The sequence below is a fragment of the Marmota marmota genome, unplaced genomic scaffold (genome assembly GCF_001458135.2).
Source record: "Marmota marmota marmota unplaced genomic scaffold, marMar, whole genome shotgun sequence".
In the NCBI taxonomy this organism is placed as follows: Eukaryota; Metazoa; Chordata; class Mammalia; order Rodentia; family Sciuridae; genus Marmota; species Marmota marmota.
In genome coordinates this window covers 932,030-958,196 of record NW_026000241.1, presented here as the reverse complement: position 1 = coordinate 958,196, position 26,167 = coordinate 932,030, and the positions used below count along the sequence as shown (strand labels likewise).

The window sequence follows — 26,167 nt, the reverse complement described above, 5'->3', positions numbered from 1 at the left end:
CACATGAAGTCTCTCTTTATTCTGGGATGGATTAGTGAGAATCTGAGCCTCCGATAAGGTTGTTGCCCAAAATTTTTTCCAGAAGTCTCAGGCATGTAAAGTGCACGGCCAGTGTGGAGCTAACACCAAGACTGAAATGCAGACAAACACCCCAGCTGCAGTGACCAGGTACACACAAAGCTTCAGGGTAAGATGAGCCTCATGAATTGCACAAGAATGGTCAACATTCAAGAAGTATACCTTCCTGCCAGAGTAGAGGGAGATCAGGCAGCCAAGTGGTAGCCCCCAAATAGAAAAAAAAAAACAGTCCTGGTGGCACTGCTTAACCAGGGAAGTGGAAATGCTGGGTCCTTCATTGAGGCTGATATCCCCCTTCATTTCTAATCATCAATTCCCAATACTTTTCCAGAACCCAAGGACCAGTCCAAATTCCCTAAGGCCCTGCCATTCCCCAAAATGTCATTTCAGTCGGCCACTCCTGTCTTCATATGATCCTTTTCCTTTCCCCCAGCAGCATCTAGAGCCAAGCCGACTGGGGTAGTGTGCACTGGGTGCCCCATCCCTGACACCAGCTCACACCAAGTACCCCATCCTGATCAAATCCACGAAGAGCAGTAGGAAACCTACTTGATCTCTTGGTGACCTCTGCTGGTGATTCAAAATGTTGTACATCAATCACCTGAACCATGTTGCACAAGAAGTCTCTCCATCTTACGCTAATTCTTGCCTATATTATGCTGGACCCAAGAAGAACTTCCCCAGATCAGCTTCCTGGAATTGCAGGATCACCAGCTGGATGGCTCACTCAGCTCCAGATAGGACACACCAGCCCCAGGACTTCTGTGTGCTCAACTTAACAGCTTTGTCTTCCTGAAGCCAGTTTCTAGTTTGACAGATCCTGAGGGCTAGGATACTGCCACTGGTCAAATGTGTCACCCTCATCATCAGTGAGTTCCCCCCAATGGAATCAGGATTCCAAGGGCACTGTGCTCTCCGATTGTCTTTGGGATAGGTTTGCTGCAATTTCTGGGGTGTGGGTGGGTATGATTCCTTCCCTCTTGATAGGTCTGTATTCAGAAACTTCAACATGGTGGTTGTTGCTGACTGAGAATCAACTGGAAAGAAAACCCTTGTGTTGAGGATATAGGTGCTTGACTGGTTTAGTGGGGCCTGGCAGGTAAGGCCGGGATAAGTCCCTCCCCGTGGGTTTCTGAGCAATGCAGACAACCTCCACTCCCATGTTCTCTGCTCAAAGCGCCGTTGAGTGTCTTCTTGTCCCAGCCCCTGGATGGGACTGGGAGAGGCAGATCATGGACACAGCATTGTGTCTCTCCACTACTATGTGCGTTGGTGGGATCCTGGGACATTTAAGGGTAACTTGAAAGCTCCAATTGTGGGTCACCTCTTGGCTTCACTTTGTGTAGTCACCTCCTCCTTCCTGACTCTTCCTGGGCTGGATTCACACTGTATATGGGGCATCCTCTACACTAGCATAAAGCAGAATTGTACCAATATTTTCTCGTTTGATACAGGATACCTTTCTTTCCAGAAAGCCAACCTTCACCCCTTCAAAGTATAGTTGATTTGCTGTGTCAGCTGAGGGATTCCCAGTGGCCAGTTACTCACACACGGGAGGCCAAGGGGCACACCTGAAGCTCAGCCAGCCAATAGCACCAGGTCTCAGAAGCTGGAGAGGCGGCTCCCAGATAACGAGGAAGCTGGAAGGCCGAGGAACACTGTTGAGAGGTGCATAATAGGCTCTTCCCAAACACACTGAATTGGAGCCTGGGTAAATTCAACTGGAGTGCAGCCCTATCGCCCCCACCACCCCACTCCCATGGGCAGGGCAACCTTAGGATGGGTTTCTCCACTTCCAGTGCTGACACTTTTGAAATACAGTTCTTTGCAGTGGGGCACTCACTATTCCATGTGGTACAGGCTGTTCACAAGCATCCTTGGCATCTACCCACAAGATGCCAGGAGCATCTTTCCAGGTATGATAAGTGTCCCTCAAACGTTGCACAATCTCCCTTGAGAGTGACAATAACTGCTCCAGGGAAGTCTGCTAGAGTAAATCTGGACAATTAAAAAGAGCAAACTCTCCATGTGAATCTCCCTGTGGCAGAGCACCTTGGGGCAAGGCCACAGCAGACACCAGATTTTCCCAGGGCACAGCTCACCTGCAGCTGGGTTGGTTTACATTAGATAAGTCACAGCTGCCCTTTTTCAATTGGGGTACATGTGAACTCTACAGGGACATTTTATCCCATAATGATGTAAAATTGCACTTATAACCACCGGAATTTATGGAGTAGCAAAGAATATGCTTCCATTTTTTGATCCAACCTTGAGGGTCACTGCACACCACCAGGATTTAGAACTGTGGAGCCCACTGGGTTGACAAGATCTCAGGTACACAGGTTGGTGGCCCTTGCCAAGCACTGAGTAATGTCTGGAGGCCTGGAGTTGGACCCTCTATGCTGACCAGGCACTGTCCTGCCATCCCCAGCCTGCTTCCCAATAGCGGGAACAGAGTGGAGGAACCTGCCCATTGCCCTGCTGGAGGGTCAGACACCCAGGCCTGAGACAGGCACAGTTTTCTTTTTCTTTATTGTCTACGGTCAGCTGAATTCAGATGTAGTGCCTGAATGAGCCAGACATACAAAAACCCCACTCTTTCCCATTGTTTTTTTAAAATAAAATCTTCACTTATAAAACTGAAACACTAAAGCATTAAAATACAGAAAGCTCATTTAACTCACTTCACAAAAGCATTAACAGATGACGTATCCCTTCTGTAACTATTTAAAGACAAACTGAGTCAACACTAACACCAAGTGTAAATAGACAGAGGGATACTGAACGGCAAGAACGCAAAACTCTACCCAGACAAGGTTGTAATGGCAACTAACAAACCATTGAAGACACGGAGTCCCAAACACGGCTAAATATGGGTCACAGCACGGGTCCCAGGAGGAACCGCTGCACCTCACAACACAGCAACGTGGACGGGTGGGGGCGCCTGGAGGACCGGCTGACATGGTAACTGTGATACGTAAAACTGAATCTTCCAACGGCGTAAATGCAGAAGGTACAAATGGGCAGCCCCAGGGCCTTTATCTGTACTGGTAGTTCATGCTGTGGTCTGCGTTTCTGCCATAGCCACCCTGTGAGGACTGGTAGGAGCCGGGAGGGCCGCTGTAGTTCTGGCCAGACCCTGGGGAATTGTAGTTCGACTGTGATGAGTAGCCTCCTACAAGAGAGAGGGTAGATTAGAGGTGGTGACAAGGATCTGCCTGCCCACCAGGCCTAAGGACTTCAGCTGCACCTGAGTTGTGTCCCCAGGTGGCAAGCCCCACAGGCTCCTCGTTTATTCTAAGTGCCTTTCAATTGGGACCCAGCACACTGAGAGGTGGGACCACTGTGATCCTGGCTTATACCAAGGGTGATGGCAAATGGTGATTTTCTTGGTTAAAGAACAGGGGGGCTGCCTGAGCTCACCACCCCAAACCAAAGGTAGCATCCAAGATCATGAGTCAGTTTGGGTCTCAATGTTGTCAATATCTCTTCAAGCAGGTACCAATACTGAAGAGTAAGGCAATTTCTGGTCTCCAGCTTCAGAAAAGGCCAAGCAGCTGGTATGGCCAGAGCCCAACTTTTACAGGGCCCCAAACGCCCCACAAGAAAGCAACAGCACAGCTGCCACCATTGTCGTGCCCATGCAGTGCTGTTCCTGCCAGGCTCAGGGCCACCCTGCTGTGCCACCTGCTGCCCCAAGCCCACCTTGTTTGCCTTGATATGAGCCGCCGCCCCCAGAGCCTCCACCGTAGCCCCCGTGTGACCCTGGGTTGTAGGACGACCCGCCTGAGCCATAGCTGTTCCCGCCGCTTCGGCCTCCGCTACCACTGTAGTCTAGGGGAGAGAAGACAGTGTCATTAGGGGATCTGAGGGCCTGAGGACTACGTGGCTGGCATGGTCCAGGACTCTAGCAAGGCTCCCCTAGACAGAGCCTTGCCCCTGCCTTTGGCAGATGTGTGTCTGCTTAAATTTGGCAAGAGGTAACAAGGTCAGGCTAGGGTTGTGGCTCAGTGGTAAAGCGCTTGCCTCGCATGTGTGAGGCACTGGATTCGATTCTCAGCACCGCATATAAATAAACAAATAAAAAGAAAGCTCTGAAACCTGTTCTCTCCAGCCTTCCCACCTGTCCCTGCAACCCAAGCTTTCCAGATGTAAATTCAGTGACATGATGCTCCCTCCAGCCTACATATACACAGCACAGCTCCCTCCAAGTCTCCAGTCTTGCTAGTGACCACTATTCTATATCAAGGAAAAGTGCACACCTACTCTGCCAACTGGGTCAACAATACAGCCAGTGCCTGCTGGGTCTGTGCAGGAGGTAAAAGGATATTAATAACACTTTAAGAACTATCCCGGGAGACTGCCTCTCAGCCTCTACCTTCGTGCCTAGCCACCCTGAGGAGAGAGGCCTCAGCTATACCTGCCCATGGGGCAAAGCAGAGGAAAGAGCAGAGACCTGGGCCATGAGATCCTTCCTAACACCTGCCTGCAGCCAACACCACCTGTTTTCCTCCTAGTTCCTTGGGCAGAGGTCTGGGCATTGCTGGGCTTCTGCAACTCCACAGGACTCATTGCCAGGTTGACCCAGGGATGCTGGAAGCCAACTCACTGAATTTGCTCTCGTAGTTGTAGTCTGACCCGCCCCCGCCTCCGGGAGAGTTGTAGGAGTTGGAGTAGGAGGAGTAGTTGCCTTGTCCATGGTTATAGCCTTTCTGTTTGCCCTGAGGGGGCCCGTAGTTGCTGTACTGGCTCTGGTTGTAGGACTGCTGCTGGCCTTGGTGGGACTGGTAGCCCGAGCTGTAGGAGGGCTTCTGCTGGCCCCCATGTGGCGGTTTCTTCCCAGCATGTTTTGGGGGTACTGGTGAGTTGTAGTTGTCCCCTTGGTAATAGGAGCCGTAGCCGGAGGAGCCACCACCGCCCCCGCCGCCGCCACCACCAGCATTCCCAGAATGCCCTCCGTTGCTGTAGAACTGACCTAAACAGGGAGGCAGCGGGTCAGGTGGAGGAAAAGGAAAGGCAAGGGGGCAGGAAGGGAAAGGGAGGTGGCAGCCGTGGGCCCTGAAGGCTGACCCATAAACTGGCTGCCCAGAGGCAGCAAGGAGGAAGGAGAGCCCTGGCTCTGCTGTAAGGCGCCTGGCTCGGCTGGCCCAGCCTTCAGCTCCACTCACCCATCAGCTGACGACAACAAAGGATCTTTGCCAAGCAGCGGCACGACAGCAGCTTTTGCAGCAGATGTCAACATTACAATGAGATGGGCTCCCAGCGCAGATGACATTCAGGACTAGCTGACGGGTACCCAGATGTCCCCCAACGGTGACAAGAAAAGCAAAGCCCCAGAGAAGCAGCAAGCCACCCCTACTACCTCCTCCCCTCTGTGCTGGAAACAAATTCAGCAGGCAGAGACTGGAGACCCCAGGAGTACCCTGTAATAAGGCCCCTAAAACCACCCTCGCTCTTGGAAGACCAACTAGTATGAAGCTGGATCTTAGAAAAACAAATTGAGACTCAAATGATGTGGGCCTCTCCCTGGTTACTACTTACAGAAAAACATGACTACAAGCAGTATAGATTTCCGACCTATTGGGAAGACCAGCTCAGGCTAAGGCTGGGAACAGGATGTCAGGCAGAGCCTTAAGCTAAATAAAGCCTCAGTGGCCTCCCCAAGGCCCCTTCCTCATTCCCAGTACAGCTACTGGGGCACAGGCAGGACAGAGTAGCAGCACTGACAAACTTGCACTGTGGCTGCCACATGCTCAGTCCTGAGGCAAGATGTTACAGCGAGGACCTGCCTTCTGGTAACTAGGCTTTCAACACACTGCTGTAGCTAAAATTGGGGTGGAATAGGGGATAGGCTAAGGAACACTTCATCCTCAGTTTTACAAGGGACTCTAATTATAATCAAGGGGTTCAGGCTTGGCTCTGGGAAGTCCCAGAATGAACTGGATGTGAGGCCTGGGAGGCCAGGCTGTGTGGGCAGCTCTCCAGCCCAGTTAGACGTTCACCAGCACTTCAACAGGGGCTGAGATGTTCCTGGGTCCCTGCAGAAGGGAGGACTAAACATGAAGGCACCTCTGCCCACAGACATCAAAGGCAGCTTCCCTGTTAGGTCCCAGGATGGATGGGAATGGGAGAGGAGGCTCCCACACAGCCTGTCCTTTCTTCCCGTATCAAGCATGAGGGTTCCATGCCTTCTGGATGGGGACACTGGAGTTCTCACATGCCTTCCATCCTCTGCAGATGTGTAGCCCATGTTGATGTGCCATGGGCTACTGGCACAAGCATATGGAAATAGAACTGGTCTCCAAACTTGAGTTTGTTTCTTCAGGAAGGCCTCTTTCCCCTCCCACCATTCACAAAGCCAACACTGAGGGGGAGGATGTATACCACAAAGCAAGAAAGCAAACATGTGGAGGCTCAGTGAGGAGACTTGGAGGATAAGAGCTTCAGTATACTCCCCAAGAGCACTGCCCCCACCACCCCAAATCCCAGTTTCCCCAATGTCCTGCACTGAGCACCCCACCTTGCCCCGCCTAAAGCCGGGAATGAATGAAGACGCAAGTATCGAGGACTCGTTACTTTAACATGTATTGATTAAAAAAAAATAATAATAAAGGGAAGGGGAAGTTTTCAACGTCATTCAAGATAACTATTTCCTGGTATAAAAAGACATTATTCTCAAACAATAACTTTCTAAAAAAAAATAATACATCATGCAATCAAAGTTTTTAAAAAGTTTCACTGAATGTTTCAAACCTTGGGGAACAAATCACATATTAACCGTTTTGACCATTTTTGCCTGAATAAACGCAAAATCTTGCAAGTCAGCACAGAGGCAGGCTTTCCTGCAAAAAGAACTGCTGAGCACAGCCAAAACCCCAGTTTTCAAGGATGGCTCCCACCAGAAGAGCCAAAGACCACTGGGGTCCCAGCAAAGAGCCATAAGACCATGTGCCTTTGCACACACAGAAAAATATCCAGGCCTCGGGAGTGTGCAGCTGTGTAATCAGCAGAAATCTGGGAATGTACTAGGCTTTTTTTTTTTCTTTCCCTTTTTTTGCAGTGTTGGGAGACTGAACCCAGGGCCTCACATTGTGAGCAAGCGCTCTACCACTGAATCCCAGGCCATGTATTTTTATTTTAATGGTATTGGGAAATGAACCCAGGGGCAATTTACCACTGAGCTACATCCCCAACCGTTTTATTATTATTATATTTTTTCTAAGACAGGGTCTTGGTAAGTTGCCCAAGGCTGGCCTCAATCTTGTGATCCTCCAGAGTAGCTGAGACTATAAATGTGTGCCACCATGCTCAGCTCTACTAGACGATTTTTCAAGCCCCATCCAAAAAAAAAAAAAAAAAAATCCAGAATCCCATACATTTGCAACTGTGACCAAGACTTGCAAAATTTCATGTTTTCTACCCCTTAAAGCCTGTCTGTTTCTTGCACAGGAAATGGAAGCACAGTTTTGATACCTTTGAGAGTTCACTCTCTAGCTAAACCAGCCACAAAATACCGCACCCCAAACAAGAACCCACCAGAGCATTTACAAAGGCGGGAGGAGGTAACTTAGCACAGTGTACAATTCCCCATGTTCCCAACATTTTACATGCTTGTTTAAAAAAAAAAAAAAAAAAACTCAGTTGCTCTGGATTCAGATGTGGTGAAATCATTTTCATCACTGTCAAAGGCATCAACCAGATGTGGGAATTTGTTAAAAGGTTAAAAATTCATACAAAACCTGCTGTAAATTAAGACAAAGGTAGATTAAAATGCATCATTATCTGTCTCTTTAAATAAAGTAATGCTTTCCATAAAAAGCAAAGGTGGGCTTTTGCCTTGATGCTGAACAACGCTGGCTCTAGAATTCTGTGCAAGTCTGCACAAAAATACATTCTCTGAGAAAATTGTTTTCCACTTATTGTGAACTTCAATATGACCAAGTTCAAAGGCAAATCACGATAAAAACTGCCATTGTCTTAAATTCTGCAGGCTAAGAGTTTCAGACAAGCTGCGGTGGAAAGCCACGGTTGAGAAACCCAGTGAAGCACAGGGACACAGCACGGACACTTTGGGTTTTGGAGTTGGAGGAAATTGGAGTAAAAAGTTGATTTTGTGTGCAATACTTTTAGACGCTCTAGGAAGACCCAAAATCATGATAGCCGTAGCAGTCTGTGAAAAAGTCACCTACAAAAGGGGGAGACAGAGCAGAGAGAAGAAATTAGAATTCTTTTGAAAAATGGCACAGAGCGCCACATTTGAAATTCATGTTTTAGATTTCTCTGCTCCTGTGACCCCCAATGAAGGCTCCTTCTCAAGACAAGAGCGGTGCACTGGCAGGAAAGGTGCGTTTGCAAGATGGGTGCTTCGCATGGCTTAAAGCAGAGAAATTTAAAATTCTGACTTCTAAGGAGCTTGGAAGTCACACAAGTTGGTGTGTTAGCACTTAAGAGTCAAGGACACACTTGTGGGGTCGGGGAAAACCTGAGGGCTGTCTGACCTAATACCCGCAAAAAGGTGCGGGTCGATCTTTAGCCTCACGAAGGCTGCGGCTAGGCCGCCCTACACTAACTCAGGCCCACGACTAAGCTGCCGCTTCCTCCCAAGTGGACACAGAGAGAAGCACACTTACTGTAGCCTGCTGTCGCCGAGTTGCCTCCGTACCCATAGCTTCCGTACCCAGCACCTGGAAGAGAACAGACAGGGTTATATGCGTCAGACCTGCCCTTGCCCCCTTGAGTTCCACATTTCAGCCCCACCCAAGTTCCTGCACCCCCAAAAAAACATGGACACACCCAGAAAATATAAACTGGGTAGATGGGGACAGCACAGGACAAGGGCCCTCACCAGCATTCATGTAGCCTCCATGATTGGCGCCACCAAATCCTCTCCCTCGCCCTCGTCCACGAATGTTGCCTCCTCTTCCCCGTCCTCGGAGGTTTGGAGGTGGAGGCACTTCATTGTGCATGGGGCCTCCCATGCCAAAGCCAGGGTTGTGTGGCTGGAAGAGAAAGCAGACAAGTGAGGGTCGTCTCCCCTCACCATACGAGAGAATTTTTGCTGAAGCTGAAGACTCAAGGACATGTGCTTACCTTGGCAGCAAATTTAGGTCCCCCTCTGACAGGGACTGGGGCTCTCTTTTTTTTGTTGGCTTCGAGGGCAAGGGGAGCATCAGGGAAAAGCTTTTCCAGTGCAGCAAGGGCAGCATACGCCTTTGCCACCTTTTTGTTTGAACCAGCACCTTGAAACTTCTGTCCATCCACCTCGACCTGAAGACAAAGGATGGATGGGTGTGGAGGTGACACAGTGCCTTCCTCTGGGGAAGGAGTCCCACCTTTGTAGAGAGCAGTCCCCCAATCCAGGAAGCACAGGACTGGCCCTTGGTCACTCACCTCCATGACAAATCGCTTGTCGTGGCTGCCCCCAGTCTCAGAGATGAGCTCATACTTGAGGCCGCGCCTCTTCTCATTAAGCTCCATAACTGGGTTCTTGCCATGCTTAGTTAGGATCGGCCCCTGCTGTTTTACGTTCTCAGGGAAAACACAAAAGAAAACCAACAAACTCAGCTACAGGGTATCCAACCACATGGTGGGAAACAACCCAATCGGGGTTGAGGTCCTCTGCTCCACATCCCCTGCCATCCCCATCTGAGTATATGCCAACTCACAAATGCCTACGCCAAATAACGCAACCAACCCCACCAGACCCCACTCTGGTGAGCCAAACCATCCCCTGTATGTTGTGGCTACAGTTTTAGGCGTGGGGGGGAATCTTTTTTTATATAAAGAAACAACCAATGGCTGCCCGCTCTGCCCTGGCAGTCACTCCCAGCACCCACCACACGCTCACCTCGGCAGTTGCATCTGAGGGAAAGGCAGCACTGGGCGCTGAAACAGCTTCCACTATGGGAGGCGGGGCCGCCACTGCTGGCTTCGCATCTGTCTCCTCAGCAGAATCCTCCCCCTTGCTGGAGTCCCTGCCTTCAGCGCCAGTTGGCAGGCCCATGTCCTGTAACACCTGCAAGGAGGCCAGACCCAGACTCCTAATATGGAAAGGACCAGTGTGGAACCTTCCCTGCAGGTCCTTGCAGCACCCTACAGCTGCCTGGGGCATCCTGGATCAGAAGCTGAGGGTACAGCCCGGCAACTTGCAGTTACTTTTGAGGAACCTCTAAAAGCATTCTTGCCACGTGGTACTTGGCAAATGTCTGAAAATCTAACCTTGGTGTATCCATGCCTTCCCCAGGATGCATGCTATATCTATGGGGACTGAGGTCTCTAAAGGAGCCCAGGAGAAAACTGGTTTTGCCATTCAGACGACATCAGCCACATTTACCTTAACAGCCACGTGCAGCTTGGCAGTCTTTTTGGATGGCCCAGAAGCCTCAAATGAACTTCCATCCACCTCCACAGACATAGTGAAGATAGGGGCATGGACAGGGCCCGTCTGGGAAACCAGCTTGTACTGCAGCCCTGGCTTCAGCTGGTTCAGCCGCATCAGAGCATTCATAGCTTGGGGAGGCTCAGCCTTCTCCTCTGAGGAGAGAACACCAAGATAGTTTGGAATGAGACACCAAAATGCCTCTGTCAGAGAAAGCCCAGGTGAGGACGCTGAAGTCTCAGTGAGTGCTGCACTGCCAGACAGTTTGGCCTGTGCTTCTCCCACAGCCACCCGCAGATGCACATCCACCCCCATGTGTTCCAGTCATCTGTGAGAGTTATTGATTACTTAAGTGTTAGGGATCAAAACTGAAGCCTCGAACATGGTCAGGCAAGGGCTCTCCACTGAACTATAACCCCAGTCTAATTTTTAAAAGGACTTAAAAATCACATTCAAGAAAAATGAAGGTCAGCGCAGTGGTGCACACTCATAATCCCAGCTGCTGAGGAAGCTGAGGCAGGAGGATTGAGAGTTCAAAGTCAGCCTCAGCAACTTAACGAGGTCCTTAGCAACTTAGTGAGACCCTGTCTCAATAAAATTTGAATAAGAGCTGGGGATGCGGCTTAGTGGTTGAGAGCCCCTGGGTTCAATCCCCCATACCAAAACAAAATAAAAAATTAAAAAAAAAAAAAAAATCAAGTTGCTGGGTGTGGTGGTGTACAACTGTAATTCTAGCAAGCTGGAAGGCTAAGGCAGAAGGATAGCAAGTTTGAAGCAAGCCTCGGCAATTTATATGGCCCTCACCAACCCAGGAGACCTTGTCTCCAAAAAAAAAAAAAAAAGGATAGCAAAATTCAGTGCTGGGGCCAACCAAATTGAAGGAGGACTAAATCAACAGCACCAACAAGACATATGCCTGTACCTTTCTTTTGAATCTTCTTCTTCTTCTTGCTGGGAGACTTTTCCTCACCATCCTCTTCCATTGGGCGTTTCATGGGCGTAATGGCATAAGTAGTGCTGGGGGGGATTTGAACTGAAACAGGAAAATAGGGTGGAAGGGCTATAGGTGGCCTCTCTGAAGAGCCTAGTTACCCAATGCCTGTGTATGCTTACCGGTATAATCCACTGGATTCTCATTCTTTGGTTTCTTGGGCATCTTGGAAGGCAAGGGGTCCATTCCGAGTACTTTATGAAGCTGGCCAAACGCAGCAAGTCGTAGTGCATGCTGGAGAAGGGGAAGAAGAGTCTGACCTGGCTGCCCTGTGCTCACAGCTATAGCATATGTTGCTCACTAATGTCTTCTGAGATGGAGCAGGAGCTAGGTAACTACTAATGATCTCCCCTACATAAAGGAGGGGTCCCCCAACAGCCAGGGCAGGGCCTGACCGACTGCTTCAGCCCAGCCTTGCTGTGGGGGAAGGCCAGCCAGTGACCACCCCCCTTAAAGAAGAATACAGGAGACCCCAACCTGGGCACTGGTTGCCACACGGAGCCAGGTGGTGGGCCTGCACAGGGGAAGGACCCCTGGAGCAATCTGTATAGCAAACATGTCTCCCCGCTGCACTCTATATGCCAACAGGGCACTCAGGCAGACTGAGGGGCAGACAACAACCACGCATGGCGCCAAGGGGAAAGAAGAATCCCAGATTGGGGCGCCCTGTATCAAAATTCATGCCTTGCCTTCAGTTCACAACCTGAACCTATGATCCAGGGGCTGCCCTGTGAATACTCAGTAATGAAACTGGGAGCCAGTGAGTGCAAACTGGGTACGGGCTCACGTTGGCAATGGCGACAACTATACCTGCGCACTCTGTGTGATATCTTCCCGTTGCTGTCTGTCTAGATGCCCAATAGCATCAGTGGCTTCTTTTTCACAAGGGTCATAAATGCCAGAACCATCTGAAGGCAGGAAACAAGGAAGATATGCAGAGGATTATCTTTTAGCATCTCAGAAGAGTTGTGCTGGCTGAGGGGACCAGGTGCGTTACTCCCCCGCGCCCCATCCACACCCAGCTCTGGAAAACACGCCGAGCTCGGTGACCCACTCGGCATCCAGCCCTTGACAAAAATAATCCACATATGTCTCAGAGCAAGAAAGTCATGTGGGAGTGGGTCACCACTGCCCCCGGATCCGCCCTTTGAATCACAGCTGCGGACCCGGCACAGGGCTGGATATGATGGTGCAAGAGGGTAATCACATGCTTCGGCCCTAGCGGGGTACACGGAGGAGCTGCTGCTGCTGCTGCTGCTGCTGCTGCCCTAACCCAGTCAGTGGACCAGCGAGGAGGTGGCCAAAGGCCCTTGATCCCTGTCCTTTCCCTGCAACTTGCAAACCACAAGGCCCCAACCTGGCATCACGATGCCGGACGCCAAGCACTCCAGCACTCTCCTCAGGGCCTCGCCGGCACCCATGGGCCGATTGGCTGTTCCAATGGACTTCTCACACAGGAGCTCCAGGGGCTGAAAGGAAAGAGTGAAAGTGAGTAACAGGTTTTGGGAGGGGCCTGGCTAAGTCCAAAGCAAGGCAATATCACTGGGTGAGTGGGACAGGGGTGGGGAGTATTAGAATCACAGCCATCCAGTTATGTCAAAGCCAAAGGTGAGACCTGGGGCAGGATTCAGTACACTATTTTCGTTCTTTTTTTTTCCCCCACAGAGACATACTCAAGGGAGAATGGGTACCACCTTGAGAGCAAGAAGCTTTCAAGATAAAGCAAAGAATATTCTTTCAAGGGACAATGCAGGCTACCTCCAAAGGGACAAGCTCCTTTTTCTCTTTCTTGGGAGATCCTGGGAATGGAACCCAGGGCCCTTGCATATGCGTAGCAAGTGCTCTATCACTGAGCCATATCACCAGGTTTGCCCAAGAAATCTTTTTGGCTGTATGTACCAATATACAATATTGAGCATATAAGTAGGTACATAAAAACACCCAAAGGAAATAGGCAGCTGGCTAGGAATGGTTCAAAAGCTTTAGTTTGCTGACTATCCAAGAGGATCTGCAAATGCTTCTTATGAAACAAGTCACATTGTACAGGCTGGCCTGCCTTTTTCCCTAGGCTAAGCCTGAACATCCCCCATGGAGGATCCTTGATCTAGCTCTTAGGCCCCAACCCAGAGTCTGGACAACAGTAACTGCCCAACAAGAAACCGTGAAGGGACATGATAGCCACACCTTGAAAGGCCATACATGCCCAATATCACCCAGTATTCCTGAAATAGGAGACAGCCTCTGCTATATACAACCCTCTGGTCATGGCTACGGGTGCCTTACCCATCCTCTGAGGGGGCCCCAGGTGGGTACACGAGTACACAGATCCCTCAGAACTCGGATGACAATGACACATGACTTCAGCCCATTGGCTCTTGCCTAAAGAAGAAAGGACAGATTCTTTACATGAAAGCACTTCCCTAGAAACAAGACCAACATGGACAACACAAGTTTCATGGTGCTGCTTTGCCAAGGGTAAACGGTTAAGTGTGCACAACCACCAAGTTATGTGGTCAGCAGTGACTTCACCGGGTGTATGACACTGCTGTTACTCTTAACACAAAGCAGCAGCAGCCCACCTGCTTGGTCACAAGGCTCCTCAGGGGTGTCAAATTTGTTTACGTGCTCTGTGTTAGCAGCTGCACGGCCATGGCCACAGGTGCTAAGATCAGCACGGCTATCGTCAATGTTACAGAAACTTTATGGTAAAAGTTAGCCAAGTTAAAACTTAGGAATTCTCTACCAAAAGACAAAGAGAAGAACAAAATGCAAACCTGGAACCATTTGGCGTGTCGGAGGGACGCCAAGGCAGCAAGGCATTTCTGCCTGTCCAGAACATCCGGGGGATCGTTGACTGATAGCGTTTCTATTCATGGATGGAATAAGAAGACAAGGTACAGTTTGACCAAGGGGTTTCTGTCAGGTGGAAAGGGGATATGGCAGCTTCCTAAAGGGCAGCTGAGTCTCCCAGAATCTGAATTCATCTCCACCCTTGACCAGGGAAGGAGAAGCTAGAGTGCAATGAACTCTGCCCTGAGAGGAAATCAGAAAAATTGGAGGCCCCCTCCAAAAAAAAAAAAACAAAAAACAAAAAACAAAAACAAAAAAACAAAAAAACCAAAAAACAACAACAAAAAAACAAAAAAACAAAAAAATAAAATTAGAAGTGGGAAGTTATTCTAAAAGGAATAATCCATGGGGAAGGGAGGAAAGATAGGTGCATCCTATCTTCTAATAGACTATTCCCTTGCTTCCTCCCCATAAATTCTCTAAACTAGAATTTTCAATAGAAAAAAAACGACAAAAAAGGTGGGGGAGGGGAAATAAACTCCCGCTCTGCTTCCCACAACAGCCATCCCAAGGCATCTGTGGCAAAGGGGACCACCTCCGCCCACTAGGTGGGACTGCCCTAGCCCCAGCCCTTGACAGAGAGAGTCCTGTTGGTCAAAGGTCCAGCGTCCCTAAATGGATAAGCTAGAAGGGCTTTTGCTTTTCAGCTTCAGATATGAGAGCCAAAGGTAAATAACATAACTGCAAAAAGGGTGCCATGTCACTCTATGCTGCAACAGAGCCGGAGTGTATATCTATTCTGCCATCTATCTGGGACTTGAATAAAGTCTGAGACAGTCATGGGAGAGGCCCAGGGAAGACAATGAATTGTGGACACAGAATCAGTGTCCTATGTGCAAAGATTCAGTTGGAAAGGCTTGCAACAGTTTACAATGTTGCAATGGGCCCTTGATGTCTCAGACATTTGACCAGACAGAAGTACCAATGGCAGAGGACAAAGGAAGCAGCCCTCAGTTCTGCTGCAACACAAACTGACCTAACAATTCCAATGTGACATTCATGCACAAGCCATCTGTTTGTCATTAACAACTGCAAAATTGTAAGATTACCAGGGACCCATTTTTCCAAGGCCAGAGAATGGCTCAACAGGGAGACAAGTTTAATGCTTATATGAAAGAAGATTCAAGGATTAAGAAAAACAATGGTGCAATTCCCTATGAAAAGTGCTACTCACTTTTAGTGCCACCAAATGGACAAACTCCCAGTGATCAAAGCCAATAGGAGATATGACCTCAAGAGTAAAGGTGGACAAATCTACACCTGTACCCTCTAATCAAAGCAGTCTAAAACTGAATAGCACATTTGAACAGTGAGGGAACACCAAGTTTTCAATGTCCTGCCAGCCTGCTTCAGCTTCCCTACCTCCAGCTAATACTTTTTCCATTTCTTCTCTGACAACAGGGGATGTCAGGTGGATGGTCAGGGACAATGGAGGTTCTTTTGTATTTTTTATCACAATTGCAGCATCATCCACAGATTGGAGTATTTCGTACTTGTCTTCTGTTACAGCCTGAAATAGAAAATGCAATTTCAAAACACTCTCCCCAGAGCAACCAACAGTTCTAGTCGACTCTGCCAGTTTCTGTAACAGAAGCCAGCTTTTCAGGGTGTAATATGCCAGGTAAGCCTCCATCTAGCCTGTCCCTTAGCTGGCTCAGCCCTGGGGAATTTTCTTGCTATTCTGAAGGAGTCGTCACTAATTCCATAGGCAAGAGAAATCATTTCTACTAACTTCATGATGCAATGTGTACCAGACACAATGGCACACACCTGTAATCTCAGTGACTTGGGAGAATGAGGCAGAAAGATCCCAAGTTAGAGATCAGCCTGGGTAACTTAGTGAGACCCTGTCTTAAAAATAAAAAGGGCTGAGGACATAGCTCAGTGGTAAAGTGCTCAGGATTCAATTGCTAGTATCAAAAAGAAAAAGCACTGAGGGCTGAGAACAGTGGCAAAAGTCCAAGCTACTATGGAGGATGAGGCAAGAGAATCACATGAACCCAGGAGTTCAAAGATAGTGTAGTCAACATAGTGAAAACCCCATGAAACAAAAAATGCAACAGGGAAGAGCTTAGGATCAGGCAGGAGAACAGGATATGGGGCTGGGGATGTAGCTCAGTAGTAGAGCACTTGCCTAGCATGTACAAGGCCCTGGGTTCAATCCCCTGCACCATAAAAGACTTAAAAATATATATATTGAAGGAGAACAGAGTGTGAATCTTCCTTTTGTTACTTAGTAATCGATAACTTTGGATTAATCAATTTTTTTAAGACTGAGGTTTCTAAGCCAGGAGGTTTTTAAGGCAGAGGATCCCAAGTTCAAAGCCAACCTCAGCAACTTAGCAAGGCCCTAAGCATTCAGCAAGACCGATTTCTAAATAAAATACAAAAGGGCTGGAGGGCTGGGGCTGTAGCTCAGTGGCAAAGTGCATGCCTAACATATGTGAGGCACTGAGTTTGATTCTCAGCACCATATAAAAATAAATAAAATAAAGGCATTCTGGCCATCTAAAAGTACAAAAAGAATTTTAAAAAGTGGGGGAAGCCTGGGGATGTTGCTCAGTGGTTAAGGTGATCCCTGGATCACACACACACAAAAAAAGTTGATTTGAAAAATGAACTGAACATGTCCACACCATAAGGCTGCAGGGACAGTTTGAAGTATGTGGGAAGCATAGGCAAATGGTATCCAGCTATGGCTATTTTAATGCTGCATTAAATTGCCAAACTGTGGAATACAAACCACATGAGGTTTAAAAAAAAAAAAAAAAAAACTACCTCCATCAAGCACAGTGGAACAGGCCTATAACCCAGCAGCTCAGGAGGCTGAGGCAGGAGGACTACAAATTCAAAGCCAGCCACAGCAACTTAGTGAGACCATGACTCAAAACAAAAAACTAAAGCTGAGGATGTGGCTCTGGGGTTAAGCAACCCTGGATTCAATTCCTGGTATATAAACACACACAAAGTCTATATCCTATGACACGTTTGTAAGTATGTACTACAAATGAAAATCTATAAAGATGTTTACAACAATCTGATTTTTCCTTTCTTTATTATTTATAGCACTTCTGACAAAAACTCAAGCTCTTAATATTTTGGTTAAAGGAAACAAAGTAACTGTGCTGTGGAGAAAATGAAGGGACCAGAAAATCTAAATTAAGATTTATTTCCTGTAATTCCAGTCACTCAGAGGAAAGGAAGTGTACAAGTCTGCGCACAGCCTCAGCAACTTGGAAAGACCCTAAACAACTTGGTGAGATCCTATCTCAAATAAAAACATAAAAAGGGCTGTACATGTAGCCCAATGGTAAAGTGCCCCTAGGTTCCCCAGTACCAATAAAAAGATTTATCCACTTAGGCACAATCAACCTTCTGGGCTGAATTTTTTTTTTTCTTTTTGGACAGTACTGGGAATAAATCTAACGAGTTAAATCCCCAGCCCTAGGTATTTTGAGACAGGATCTTGCTAAACTGTCAAGGCTGCCCTCAAACTTGGCATCATCCTGCCTTAGCCTCTTGGATTGCTAGCATTACAGGTGTGTGCCATTGTGCTCAATTTGGGCTGAATAACTCTCAGTTGAAGGAGAGGGAAGCTGCTCTATGCATCATAGGATGTTCAGCAACATCCCTGTCCCCTATCAGGTGTGGGAGTATCCACCCCACCCCTGTTGTCTCCAGATACAACCAAATATCCCTGAGGAAAAAAAATAACACTCAAATGATTAAGATAGCTCTTTTTTTTTTGAGTTGGGCTTTGAACTAAAAGAGTCTTGCACATGTTCAACATAAACTCAACTACCACCCAACTACAGCCCAAGCCCATACTAATTATTTTATCTTTTTTCTAAAGAGGTACTTCACCACTTTTACTTCTTATTTTAAGCAGGGTCTGCCAAGTTTCTGAGGCTGGCCTCAAACCTGTGATTCTCTTTGCCTCAGCCTCCTGAGTTGGGGGGACTGTAGGCAGGCCCTGTTTCATTATTAATTTTGGGGGGGAAGTACCAGGGATTGAACTCAGGGGCCCTCAACCAATGAGCCACATCCCCAGCCCTATTTTGTATTTTATTTAGACACAGGGTCTCACTGAGTTGCTTAGCACCTCGGTAAACTGCTGGGGCTGGCTTTGAATTCACAATCCTCCTTGTCTCTGCCTCCTGAGCCGCTGGGATTACAGGTGTGTGCCACCACACCCAGCTACCTTTTTCTTTCCTTAAATATTTTTTTTAGTTGTAGGTGGACACAATACCTTTTCATTTTATTTATTTATATGTGGTGCTAAGGATCGAACCCAGTGCCTCACATGTGCTAGGCAAGCCCTCTACTGCTGAGCTACAATCTCAGCCCCTCCATTACTTTTTTTAAAGACTCTTGCTGGATGTGGTGCACACACCTATTATCCCAACTTTGGAAGCTGACACAGGAGGATTGCAAGTTCAAGGCCAGTTGAAGCAAGTTAGTAAGACCCTGTTCCCAAGATATAATAAAGAACCCAGGGCTCAATGCCAAAGGCCATGGGTTCAATCTCCAGTGCCACATAGGGGGCAAAAAAAGGAACGACTACAAGTTTTTCCTTTAAAAATACATCAATTTGCTACACTTAAAACTTTTTTACACAATGGTAAAATGAATTTAAAAATCATAACTAAGGGCTGGGGTTGTGGCTCAGCGGTAGAGTGCTTGCCTAATATGTGCAAGGCCCTGGGTTCGATCCTCAGCACTACATATAAATAAAATATTGTGTCCAACCACAACAAAAAATATGAAAAAATAAATAAAATTTAAAAATCATGTCTAAAAATAAATACTATAGGGGCATCCTCTTTAGTAGGTCCTCAAGTGTTCCTAAGGTACTACACTCATTACAGATCTCAATTTTGATCTTTGTCCTGAATCCCAAACTATCAGCCCCATGTGCAAGAACAAATGATTACAAGTGAAAATGTTTTATTTTTAATAGAACAAGACTTAAGGCTCATTTTAAATTTCTTTTCTTTCCTTTTTTTGTAGCTAAATCCAGAGATCATCCTGAAGAGGCAGCATACGGCAGTGATGTACGGGTTGACCTCTTAACAATTCCCTGCCTCAGCCTACTAAATAGCAGGGATTATAGGAATGCCACCACGTTAACTTTATGCCTGCCTGCCTGCCTTTCTTTCTTCTTTCCTTCCTTCCTCTCTTTCTTTCTACTACTGGGGATGGAACTCAAGGGAGCACTCTACCTCTGAGCTACAACCCAATCCTTTCTATTTTTTTTGAAACAAGGTCTCACTAAATTGCCTAGATTGGCCTTGAACTTCTGATTTTCCTGCCTCAGCCTCCCAAATCCTTGAAGATTACAAATGTGCACCACCATGCAAGGCTACAATGTTTTATTGTTTGTTTGTGTATGTGTGTGTGTGTGTGTTGCTAGGGATTGAACCCATGGCCTTGTGCATGTGACGCAAGCAGTCTATCAACAGAGCTATATCCCCAGCCCCAAATATGCTTTTTTAATGGAACAAATAAATCAATGTTGAGAGGCTGGGAGTGTGGCTCAGTGGTAGCGCTCTCGTCTTGCATATGGGAGGCACTGGGTTCAATCTTCAGCACCACATAAAAATAAATGTCTGTCTGTAACCAGGTCTGGCTGAGGAAGGAAGATTAATTCTTGTATCATCTATCCACCCATCCAATTGAGTCTGGCTATGGATCTTGTGCAGCCTTGTACATGACAATCACTAGGTCCTTACTAGCTGGCAATGTATGGATGCCATTATCACCAGCAGGTGACTTCCTACAGACCCTCAGTTGCTCTGTGGTATTCTTTCTATTACCTACAGAGGAGGTCTCCACATGCAAGTATAAGAGGGAGTCTACATGATCCTTTTCCTTTACCTCATGTCCTCCATTACACCCTCCTGCCCCCACCCCAGGCCATTGGTGGTGTTAACACTCACAGCGAGCTGGATGGCCAAGTTGTCAGCCACCTTGTCCAAGAGGGCAGTTGTGGGCTTCTCCTTACATAGCAGCACCAGCTCCAGATCCAAGTCTCCCTTCAGGAGAAGGCCTTTTGCCACAAGGCCAACCCTCATCACACCCCGCAGAGTCCTGGTCATATGTTCTGCCTTCTGTTCCCTGAGGGACAGACCAAAGCCTGGCTCAGTGGGAAGTGGGTATAGCCAGGACCCAGAGAGGTAGAATTTCTTAGGAAAAAGAGATGATGACCTCTACACTGACTTGTCTCACAACACAAAATCTCAAACTTACCCTGACCCTTCTTTGCTCTCATCGTCTGGGGGCACATCCATGTTGTCAGACTCAGCATGCTCGCCACTGCCCTTCTCCTGCTCATCAATCCAATCAGACACAGCTTTGAGGGCTCGCTCAGTGTGGGATACCATGTTCTGCACTGCCTCCAGTTCCTCTTGTGTTGGATAAACCGAAGAATGCTTTGCCATCACGTGGCGATCATCATTCACAAAAATTCGCATTGGACGCTGGAAATGTGAAAACTAAGCTAAAAATGATGTAAAGAGACTAGGCAACCCACCACTTCTCATTTGAGTTGCACATTTCCAAATAGTCACATAAAAAATGACTGTATGAATACAACTGAAGGACTAGGAAGCTAGACAACTAAATTTGGCTGTTTTATCCAAGCAAAAGGAATGGGGCAATATACACCTCTATACTACAGTAGTCCCCTTGTCCGCGGGGGGACACATTGGAAGACCCCAGTGGATGTCTAAAGCCGTCAACATGTCAAACCCAACATAATTCTATGTTTTTCCTCTACATAGGTAAGTATATAAAGTTTAATTTGTAAATCAGGCAAGTAAAAGATTAACAACAATAACATAACAATTATAACAAAAACTGTAATTAAGTTCTGTGACTGTGGACTCTCTCAAAATATCTTATTGCACTGTACTCACCCTTCTTCTTCTTGTGATGAAGTGATGATGATACAATGCCTACGTGATGAGATGAAGTGAGGTGAATGACGCAGGCATTGTGACGGTGCACAATTTAAAACCTATGAATTGTTTATTTCTGGAATTTTCAATTTAATATGTTCAGACCACGATGGACCACAGGTAACTGAAACCATGGCAAGCAAAAACGCGGATAAGGGGGGACTACTGTATTTGAATTATTATGACACACATTACTTTATAATTTAAAAAGTCTAATATAAAATGGTAACAGTCAAATGCTTTGGGGAATTACTACAAACATGTTTGTGCATAAATGAAGAAAACAAAAACACAACTTTCTTACCATTTTTATTTCTTTTTCTGTAGTGTCTGCAAATCAAACTTTTGCTTATCTTTTCAAATTGTCACAGATTTCCTTGGTGTTATCAATACTTCAACTATCTATAAGACCAGAAAATCTTATTAGTTGCAAATATTTAATACATAGTTTCTAATTTTAGCAGTCAGATATTTGGCAGTAAGAACATGGGTGCTGCCTCACAAAGGGGCCTGTTAACACAGAAGGACACATCTTTGTTTTCAAGTATCCAGTGCTAAAGCAAGGCACTCAACTATAAATTCCCTTAAAATGAAAAGTGCTACTTTCTGGAAGTCAGGTCTGACTTCCAGCCCACACTCAGTCAGTTTTAACTCGTTTTTCTATTTTCCTTCATCATCTCTTCACATACAGTAAGCATTCTTTTTTCCTTTCTTGTGCCTTGCACACATCAGGCAAATGCTCTACTGCTGTGTCACACCCCATCCCCAAGTCTACCAATTTTTTTTTTTTAAAGAGAGAGAGAAAGAGAGAATTTTTTAATATTTATTTTTCATTTTCAGTGGACACAACATCTTTATTTTATTTTATATGGTGCTGAGGATCGAACCCAGCACCCCGTGCATGCCAGGTGAGCGCGTTACCGCTTGAGCCACATCCCCAGCCCCCCAAGTCTACCAATTTTTATAAGTACGGCTCAGTGGTAGAGCACATGCTTAGAAGCCCTGGGTTCTATCAACAGGACCAAAATATATATACAAGAATATTAACAAGCCTGCAAAAAAAAAAAAAACTGTAAAAAGCAGAAAAGCTCATCAAAATCTTGGTGCTTAAAAAAGAAAAAAGAGCTTTAGAAGAGCTCTAGGCCTTAAATGTGCTAAAAAGAAGGAAAACAAGCACGAGAGTGAGCCAAAAGGCTTCTGTTTTACAGAAAAGCAAAGACCTTCTAAAAAACAGGCACATATGACAACTACATCAAGTGGTATTCCTTTGGGCTCAACTCTAGAGAGGTTGAGACAAACGAAAACAGACAATGTAAGTCTTCACAATAAAAGTGGCTATAATTACAATTCTGGTCTCTACTAAATAACATGCCAACTACAACCTACTCAATTCCCGCTCTTTGTAAACAAACAGTCTGCCCATACTGAAATCTTCCAAAGAAGTAAACAACAACAGCCATCCACAGACCAGATGACTCCACCTTCCCCCTCAATCATACAAACAGCAAGCAGTTTCACGAACAAATCCTAACATAACTGACCAAATCAAGAATTTCTCATGTTGCTTCAGGACTACCTAGCAATTCGAATTACAAACATGTAAGTTTCTAAACCTTAACACCTAGGGAAAAACAGTGGGTGATACCCTCACAGAGCCAAGCAACAGGATGTAGGAGGGTTAAAGTCTTCATGAGAGGAGAGGGATAAAGGAACAGAGGGAGCATGGGGTGGGAAAAGTGGGAGACCAAGTCTGAGGCTTAGCTGCTCCCTGTGCCTGGACCCTTGGTGAGCCACTCAATCAAGTGGAAGTTCCACACAAACCTGAGCCTGAAACCCTGTGCCCTCAGCCACTAGCTGTGCCCTCTTGAACAGTTTCAGTGCAGCTTCCTCCCTACAGCTGCAGCATGGAGGTGGTCCCTTTACTCTATGCAGGGAGACTATGAAAATTACAGGAGTCAACCTACAAAAAGTATATGATAGAAATCCCTCAAAAATAATACCAACTTGGAGCTGGGGCCGTACCTCAGTGGCAGAGCGCTTGCCTAAGCATGCTGCTTATCTGTAACTATTGGGGGGGAAAAAAGACCAAATTGTACTCCCAAAAAAATCTACATTACCAGACTGATGCAGATTAAGTGATGAGCAAACTGCACACCCAAGTGTGTCCTGTAATAATGAATAATCTTTCAACTAGGAACATATGATACTGGGGTCATGTTTGGAAAGAACATCATTATCTATTTTATACATATTTCAGATACATTTATTACATGCCAAGTATTCACCCTAAAATATTCCAGAAAGGAGGATGAGAGACCTTATCTCAGATTGAAAAGAGTTGATGATATGGCTCAGTGGTAGAGTGCCTCTGAGTTCAAGCCCCAATACAGGAAAGGATCAGGAGGAGGAGCCGATTAAAAAAAAAGAATTATTAAAAACATATGAACCTATCAGACAATGTGGCACATACCACCTATAATCCCAGTTACTCAGGAGACTGCAGAAAGAGAATCCTAAATTCAAGACCAGCCTCAACAGACCCTGTCTCAAAATTAAAAAAATAAACAGAGATGTAGCTCAATGTTTAAGACCCCTGGGTTCAATCCCTAGTACCAAAAAAAATAAATAAAAGGTCTGAGCTGAGGCAGACTCCACAGCCTCAGCAACTTCACAAGGCCCTAAACAACTCAGACCCTGTATCAAAATAAAAAGAAAAACGGGCTAGGGAAGTGGCTCAGTGGTAAAGCACCCCAGGGTTCAATCACCAATACCAAAAAAATAAAAGGACTGGAGACTGTAGCTCAATAGTAAAGTTCCCCTGGTTTCAAAGACTATGGGAGTTGATAGCTGCTGAAGCTGGGAGATGGATATACTGGGGTTCGCTTGTGCATGTTTTAAAATTTCCATGACAGTTTTTTTTTTAAATATCTTTATTTTGTTTATTCATTTTTATGTGGTGCTGAGAATCAAACCCAGTGCCTCACATGTGCAAGGCAAGTGCTATGTCACTAAGCCACAACCCAGGCCCACATGACAGCTTTTTTTTTTTTTGAGTTGTAGATGGACACAATACCTTTATTTTATTTGTTTTCATGTGGTGCTGAGGATTGAACCCACTGCTTCACATGTGCTAGACAAGTGTTCTACCAGTAAGCCACAACTCCAGCCCCTCCATGACAGTTTTTTAAAATATTTTTTTAGTTGTAGTTGGACACAATGACTTACTTATATTTATGTGGTGCTGAGGATCGAACCCAGCACCTCGCACGTGTTAGGCGAGCGCTCTACTGCTGAGCCCCTCCATGACAGTTTTTTTAATTGTAGTCGGACACAATACCTTTTTTTTTTTCTAATTTTTTGTGATGCTGAGGATGGAACCCAGTGCCTCACACATGCTAGGCAAGCAAGCGCTAAGCGCTCTACCACTAAGCCACAACCCCAGCCCAGTTTCATTTTTAACGCAGAGTAAACTTAAAAAACTTCTACAAAGGTGCAGACATGGCAGATAAACTAAAAAACGAAACAAACACAGCCTGTTTTCTGACAGGCACAAAGAGACACCTAAGCTACATGATAAACTGTGACAGTCTCCCAAGTCCTGTCACATGGCCACCAGGCTTGGTCTCATCTATGCTGCAATATCATCAATATGATGAGGAAGAACGCAATTTAAAACCCTATTTATTTATTGAGCTGGGGTTGTGGTTCAGTAGTAGAGAAGCACTTGCCCAGCATGTGTGAGGCACTGGGTTCAACTCTAAAAATAAACAAACAAAATAAAGGCATTGTGTCCACCTACAACTAAAACAAACAAACAAACAAACAAAAAAAAAAACCCACTCTGTGTTTATTGAAAAAGTATTTAGCATGCACCTCTCTTTTGTGCCAGGCCTTGGGCTATAGATGTTGGGACAATGATGGGTAAGGCCAACTAGTACCATTCCTAGAAACTTGACCATCTCGCATATCCTAAAGGAGAAAATCATTCCTTCCTTCCAGGTGCAAGATCATGCCAGGCACTAAGGTTCATGAAACACAGTACCATCTCTTCACCTCAAAGTCTGCCTCCACTATAGATCTTGAACAGACTTTACAGCAAGGTTAAGACTAAGACCCTTTTATTAATGGGTTTGTAGGACTGTTAGTTTAAAACAACTTCCTTGGAGGAGTAAGTTGACTGAAACAGGAACATACCAGGTAGGGTGAGCCAGGTCATACTGCATTGTCAGAAAATACACAAGTGTTAGAAACTAATACAGGCTCCCAGAAGGCATGGGAACTGACTTGTGAGGGCTCCTATAACTGTTCTGTATAACTGAGAACCAAAATGAATAATATTTCCATCTCCAAAAAGTTCTAAGCTGGGTGTGGTGGTGCATGCCTGTAATCGCAACAGCCCAGGGGGCTGAGGCCCTATGTAACTCAATAAGACCCTGTCTCAAAATAAAGTACGAAAAAGGGCTGGGGCCAGGCATGGTGGTGCACGCCTGTAATCCCAGGGGCTTGGGAGGCTGAGAAAGGAGGATCACAAGTTCAAAGCCAGCCTCAGCAACTTGGTGAGGCGCTAAGCAACTCAGTAAGATCCTGTCTCTAAACAAAATACAAAATAGAGCTGGGGATGTGGCTCAGTGGCTGAATGCCCATTAGTTCATCCTAGTACCCCCACACACACCAAAAAAACAGCAGGGATTGTGGCTCAATGGTTAAACACCCCTGGGTACAATCTTAAAGTAGTTATAGAAAAGGCAAAACTAATGAACACTAGAAAAAAATTCAGAACCATGAGTGGGGATAGTGGTAGGGACCACTTTGGGAAGGAGCCTAAGAGGGCTTTTTAGGATGATGCACTGGTCAAAACCCACTCAAGAGCACACTCAAGATCTGTACATAACCTTAAAAGGCAGGGGTGGG

General features: G+C 46.3%; 1 protein-coding gene across 10 annotated transcripts; it reads right to left on the bottom strand.

Moving 5' to 3' along the window:
* Positions 1–21,664, bottom strand: Ilf3 (interleukin enhancer binding factor 3). Of its 10 annotated transcripts, none has more exons than XM_015489015.2 (20): positions 21,561–21,664; positions 21,215–21,253; positions 20,547–20,776; positions 20,237–20,414; positions 15,660–15,807; positions 14,222–14,313; positions 13,731–13,826; positions 12,805–12,916; positions 12,258–12,355; positions 11,570–11,681; positions 11,379–11,489; positions 10,412–10,611; positions 9,926–10,093; positions 9,469–9,606; positions 9,169–9,345; positions 8,924–9,077; positions 8,709–8,762; positions 4,688–5,053; positions 3,784–3,912; positions 1–3,253 (listed from the first exon to the last, which is right to left on the bottom strand). In XM_015489015.2, the coding sequence occupies exons 1-20, from the start codon at positions 21,561–21,563 to the stop codon at positions 3,117–3,119; spliced, it is 2,742 nt and encodes a 913-aa protein (XP_015344501.1). In that variant the 5' UTR covers positions 21,564–21,664; the 3' UTR covers positions 1–3,116. The 10 variants fall into 10 exon arrangements, with proteins under 10 accessions (XP_015344501.1, XP_015344502.1, XP_015344503.1 ...); XM_015489016.2 differs by having other exon boundaries at positions 9,469–9,594; positions 21,561–21,660; XM_015489017.2 differs by lacking the exon at positions 21,215–21,253.
* Between the last annotated feature and the right edge of the window lie 4,503 nt (positions 21,665–26,167).

Excerpts from the sequence above, each read along its gene's own strand:
- Ilf3 (XM_015489015.2), bottom strand. Across the intron at positions 3,913-4,687 it reads CAACTACGAGAGCAAATTCA|ACTACAGTGGTAGCGGAGGC; the intron begins GTGAGTTGGCTT and ends TCTCTCCCCTAG. Across the intron at positions 3,254-3,783 it reads CTCATATCAAGGCAAACAAG|GAGGCTACTCATCACAGTCG; the intron begins GTGGGCTTGGGG and ends TCTCTCTTGTAG.